The 5,238-nt window shown below is 61.9% G+C and overlaps 1 protein-coding gene across 2 annotated transcripts; it reads left to right on the forward strand.

Annotated features, from left to right (window-relative positions):
- Positions 1 to 376: 376 nt before the first annotated feature.
- On the forward strand, positions 377 to 4,041 carry IRX5 (iroquois homeobox 5). 2 transcript variants are annotated; one of them, XM_032701178.1, is made up of 3 exons: positions 377 to 722; positions 1,990 to 2,395; positions 2,646 to 4,041. In XM_032701178.1, exons 1-3 carry the CDS (start codon positions 474 to 476, stop codon positions 3,389 to 3,391), a joined length of 1,401 nt encoding a protein of 466 aa, XP_032557069.1. In that variant the 5' UTR covers positions 377 to 473; the 3' UTR covers positions 3,392 to 4,041. The 2 variants fall into 2 exon arrangements, with proteins under 2 accessions (XP_032557069.1, XP_032557068.1); XM_032701177.1 differs by having other exon boundaries at positions 392 to 722; positions 2,649 to 4,041.
- The last annotated feature ends 1,197 nt before the right edge of the window (positions 4,042 to 5,238 follow it).

A 5,238-nucleotide genomic window follows, 5' to 3' on the forward strand; every position in this document is an offset into this window, starting at 1 on the left:
AAGCGCGGAGCCCTCCCGCTGGTTGGGCCCGGCCGCGGCAGCCCAGCGGGGTCCTGCCAGTCCTTCCACTGACAACACCCCGCGAAGGAGGAGCCTCGCCGGGCCGCGCAGAAGGCGTCAGGAGCTGCAATTTCCAACTTAGCATCTTGGCAGGACCCTTCGGAAAGCGAGAGCGAGGAGGAAGGAGAAAAAAAAAAAGCCCCCCAGTGCAAGGGGGAGAGAGAGAGAGATAGGAGAGAGTGGGGGGGGGTGAAAAAGAGGGGAAAGCAAGGGGGGGAGAAAAAGGAGGAAGCGGTGCCCGGCTGCAGGCGAAATCGGAGCAGCAGCCCCGGCGCAGAGCAAGGTGCCGCCGCTGCCCAGCTGGCGAGGGCGGAGAGGCGCCCGCGAAGCCCCGGCCGCAGCCGCCCCAGCCCGGCAGCGCGGCCGCTCCCTCCCGGCGCCTTGGGCTCCCGGGTATATGTGTGCGCCTGGCCATGTCGTATCCTCAGGGTTACTTGTACCAGCCGTCAGCGTCCTTGGCTCTCTACTCCTGCCCGGCGTACAGCACCAGCGTGATCTCCGGACCCAGGACCGATGAACTTGGGAGATCTTCTTCGGGCTCCGCTTTTTCCCCTTATGCCGGATCTACCGCCTTTACCGCCCCTTCCCCGGGTTACAACTCCCATCTCCAGTACGGCACCGACCCGGCCGCCGCCGCCGCCGCCGCCTTCACTTCCTACGTGGTAAGAGCAGCCGCGGGCAGGCGGCACCGCGCCGGGCACGACGGCATCCCGCGGGCGCCTGCCCCCCCTCCCGGGCCTGCTTTTTGTTCCCATTTTATTTTTGAGATCTCGGGGACAAAAGGGAGCGCGGCTCCCCGCATCGCCGCCCAACTTTCCCGCATCGCCGCCGTGCGCTGCCGCACACTGTTGCTGGCGGCAGCGGCGGACAGGGCCGGGTGCGGGGGGAGCCACCAGCACGGCCCGGGAGAGCGGGACCGGGGCAGGCAGGGACCGGTTTCATTCCCTATAAAAAAAAATTTTTTTTAAAATATATGTATATAAAACAGCAGTCGTAATTCCTCAACAATTAGCTTATTGTGATTGAAAAGGGAATAAACCCAGCACCGGTCGGCGATGGGAGAAATCCAGGCGATAAACCCAGGCAACTTTCCCCTGCACGGCGATAATTAGGCTGCTTAAATATTGCAGAGCTCTAATCCCATGGCCGCGAGCCGCTCCGCGGGGCTGTGCGGGAAGTGAAGGGGATGGCAGGGCACTGCGCCGCCGTGCGCGCCCGCGGGGCACCGCGGCGCCGGTCCGTGTGCAGGACATCCCCGCCGCAGAGCTGCGACCGCCGCCAGCGCCCCGCAGCTCCCCCAAAAACCCGGCGAGTTTTGCTCAGCTTCTGCCCTCTGTTTAGGGTCTGGGCAGAGTTTCACAGTTCCTTCTTTCTTTTTTTCTGTGTTCTTTTTTTTTCTCTTTCTTTTCTCTGAGCTTTCTCTTTTCCCTCCTCTTCGCCCTTTTTTTTGTTTATCTTTTATCTTCTTTTCTTCTCTTTTCTCTTCTTCCCTTTATTTTTTCCTCCTCCTGCCCCAGGGCAGGCAGAGAAGCGGCCCAGTTCGCCCGGCCGCCTGGGCCCGGCAGGTTGCCTACCGCAATCGCAGCGCGGGGGGAAGGCTCCGGTCCCCCTGCCGCTGTCCGCCCCCACGCCGCGATGCCCACTTGCTTTTCGGCTCCTGCATTTGGGGGAGAGGCGCTGGATTGCTGCAGGCAGCCAGTGGCCTCCCGGGGCCGGAGGCTCCCGGCCCCCCAGGAGTTCCCAGGCCCTTCCGCCCGTCCTCCCGGGAAAGAGCCGGGGGAGAAGCCAGGCAGGGCCCGGCGCCGGGGGAGAGGCTGCAGGGCGCGGGCAGGGGCCGCAGGCAGGCCCTGGCGCTGCCCTTGCCGTGTCATTGCCGCCCCGCGGCCGCCTGACCTCGCCTCGCTGGGCCGCTCTCCCCTCTCTCCCCAGGGCTCGCCCTACGACCACACGCCGGGCATGGCCGGTTCCCTGGGGTACCACCCGTACGCGGCGCCACTCGGCTCCTACCCCTACGGGGACCCCGCATACCGTAAGAACGCGACGCGGGACGCCACGGCCACCCTCAAGGCCTGGCTCAACGAGCACCGGAAAAACCCCTACCCCACCAAGGGCGAGAAGATCATGCTGGCCATCATCACCAAAATGACCCTCACCCAGGTCTCCACCTGGTTCGCCAACGCGCGGCGGCGGCTCAAGAAGGAGAACAAAATGACCTGGACCCCGCGAAACCGCAGCGAGGACGAGGAGGAAGAGGAGAACATAGACCTGGAGAAAAATGACGAGGACGAGCCCCAGAAACTGGAGGAGAAGGGGGACCCCGGGACGCCAGACACAGGTAGAACGGCGGGCTCGGCCGGGTCACCGCGCCCCCGCCCTCGGAGCTGCCTCCGGCCCGGTGCGGGGCGGCGGTGGCGGGGCTGCCTGTCCCCTCGAGCGGGCAGCCGTGGCGGGGGGAGCCGGCGGGCAGCGGTGCGGGCCTGGCGACGGCGGGGACCGAGGGGTGGGCGGCGAAGTGGGTGGGCGGGTTTGGGGGGCGCAGGGCGAGCCCGAGAGCTGCCCCCCACCCCTCTCCTTTCCACCCCCAGGAGCGACGGATCCCAAGGCAGCGCCGGGCTGCGAGCGCCTCCAGGAGTCCCCCGGCCCCCGGGAGACCGAGAGCGGCCTCAGCGACTCGGATTGCAAAGAGACGGCGGAGGAGCGGCTCGACGGGCCGCCCGTCCCCCCCAAGGCGCCCGGCGCTTCCCCGCTGGGACCGTGCCCGGCGGGCCGCGAGGAGCCCCCGCCGTACCGCCCGCCCTCCGCCGCGGCCGGGCCGCCGCACGCCGCCGACCTGCACCCGCTGCTGCCCGCCGCCACCGGCGCCTCCGTCATCCACTCGCCGCAGCAGGCGGCCCTCGCCAAGCCCAAGCTCTGGTCGCTGGCCGAGATCGCCACCTCGGCGGACAAGGCGAAGGAGGCCGGCGGCGAGGCGGCGCCCCCGGGCACCGCCGTGCTGGGCGGCGGCGGCCCGTCGCGTTCGCCGCCGCGGCCGCGCTCGCCGGCCGCGCAGTGCCCCTTCCCCAACGGGGCGGTCCTGCCCCGGCCGCTCTACTACACGGCGCCCTTCTATCCCGGCTACACGAACTACGGCTCCTTCGGGGCCCTGCACGGGCACCCCGCCGGCGGCCCCGCCGCCGCCGCCCCCGGCGCCCACTTCAATGGATTAAACCAGACTGTCCTCAGCAGAGCCGAGAGCCTGGCTAAAGACACTAAAATGATCAGGAGCCAGTCCCAAGTAGACCTTTGCAAAGACTCACCTTACGAACTGAAGAAAGGTATGTCCAACATTTAATATCGGCTTCTCCTCCCTATCCCCTCCTGGGACTGTGGTTTTGTTCTTTTTTTTTTTTTTTTAATTTATTTGAAAGAAATAATAAATTGCTCTGGCAGTTATTTTTCCACTACCAAAAGAAAAACAAAACAAACAGAAAAAGACCAGCTCCCCCCTCTCTCCCAGCACCCTCTTCAAAAGTTTATAGAGTCTATTGGAAATGGCTGGGTGGAAACCGCCCAGAAATGTCTTAAGCAAGTGAAAAGCAAAGGAGTGACACGCTCTCTCTCACACACACAAAGAAGAAAGATTTGTATTAAATCTTATTCTGTATATTTAATGTAGCTTTTTTGTATTTAAATTGATAATACAGTATCTTTGAAGTAAATTATGAAATCAAGACACCTGTACAGGCATTAATGTTGTTTTCGTAATATAAATATATACATTTCTGTGTCTTTTTCCGAATTGTTTCATAGTTTTAAAATATATATATACAAGTTTAATTTAATTTTTTTATGCCTATTGTTTTTTTTCCTTGGGTGTGAGTTAAACCATAATGCAAAAACAGAACAAAAAAAAAAGGAAATAGGTTATACGTATTAGATACAAAAAACTGCAGCCGCCTTTGTAAAATGCAAATATTTAATTAAAAGAGATTTTTAACAGAATCAAAACCACTCTCTTTTTGCAACGGGCATATACGTGCATAGCTGAGAAAAAAAAATAAATACATGCGTTAAAAGAGACGCGGGGCTCCATTTAGGACCTCTCAGTAGTACCTGAAGTGTTTTTCGAAGTGACAGGCAATTTCTAAAAGGTCGGGGGGCTCCGGAGACGAGAGCCGCCCGCGGGGCCGGGAGAGGCGGCGGCGGCAGCGGGCCGGGGCCGGGCGCGGGAGGGACGCTGTTCCCGGAGGTGAAAGCTTAAATCAGGCCACGCACAAAAGCACTTGTTAGAAACACCAAATCGAAGCGCAGTCCCATCTTTTAACCTAATTACTTCCAATCAGTGTCGTGTTTTATGCAAAGCAATCAGCTGGTGAACTTTGCTAATGAGTTCGATTTTCTGCCAGATTTAGCCCGCGTCGCTGCCGCAGCGGTGCGGCGGCGGCGGCCGAGGCCGGCGACTGCACGGGCAAATGCCCTCGGTGCGGCGGGGGCCGCCCCGGCCCTTTCCCTTCCCCCGCTCCCCTCCCCCGGCGCGCTGCCCCGCTGCCCCCGGCCCGCGGGACGGGGCGGTCCAGGGACCGCCCGCGGGCGCGCAGTCCCGCGCAGGGCCGGCCGCGGGCGCGGTGCTCCCGGCGCTGGCAGGTAGGTGTCACACTCGGCCCGGGTTTGGCTCCCGCCGCCCGCTCGCCCGTGCGGGAGCCCCGCGGGGCCGCCGCGCTCCGCTCCGCGCTGCGCCCTAGCGAGTGGTGGGGCAGGGGCCGCGCCGCCGGGGCAGTCCCAGCCACCAGACGTCCCTTGGGTGCGGGGAAAGAGAGCTCCCCGAGCCACTCCAAAGCCCAAGGCAGGGGAAAGTGGGTCCCCGAGTGGATTAAGGGCTTCCCAGCGGCATTGGGCGCGGAACCTAGAACCAAAAGTCAGTCCCCGTCGGTACGGCTGTCCGAGCAGACCAGGTCCCCTCCGAACAAATAATGGCGAGGACTGTTCCAGCACTCAGCTCCGGGGACGGGTCTCTCCCTGTTCGTTGTGGATTTTGTGGGTGTCAGCTGTACAGTGACACTGCCACTGCTGATGTGATGGGAGTATGACTGAGACCGCTGGGGCTGAGACACCCCTCCGTTTGCTTGGTTTTTTTTCCTTTACGAGCCAGATAATTATTTTGTAATCTATTCAACTTTGTCAGAGCCATTTACTAGCTGT

The sequence above is a fragment of the Chiroxiphia lanceolata genome, chromosome 13 (assembly GCF_009829145.1).
Source record: "Chiroxiphia lanceolata isolate bChiLan1 chromosome 13, bChiLan1.pri, whole genome shotgun sequence".
NCBI lineage: Eukaryota > Metazoa > Chordata > Aves > Passeriformes > Pipridae > Chiroxiphia > Chiroxiphia lanceolata.

Coding starts and splice junctions, on each gene's coding strand:
- IRX5 (XM_032701178.1), top strand. CDS start 474: ATGTCGTATCCTCAGGGTTACTTGTACCAGCCGTCAGCGTCCTTGGCT. Junction 723..1,989: donor CCGCCTTCACTTCCTACGTG/GTAAGAGCAGCC, acceptor CTCTCTCCCCAG/GGCTCGCCCTACGACCACAC. Junction 2,396..2,645: donor CCCCGGGACGCCAGACACAG/GTAGAACGGCGG, acceptor TTCCACCCCCAG/GAGCGACGGATCCCAAGGCA.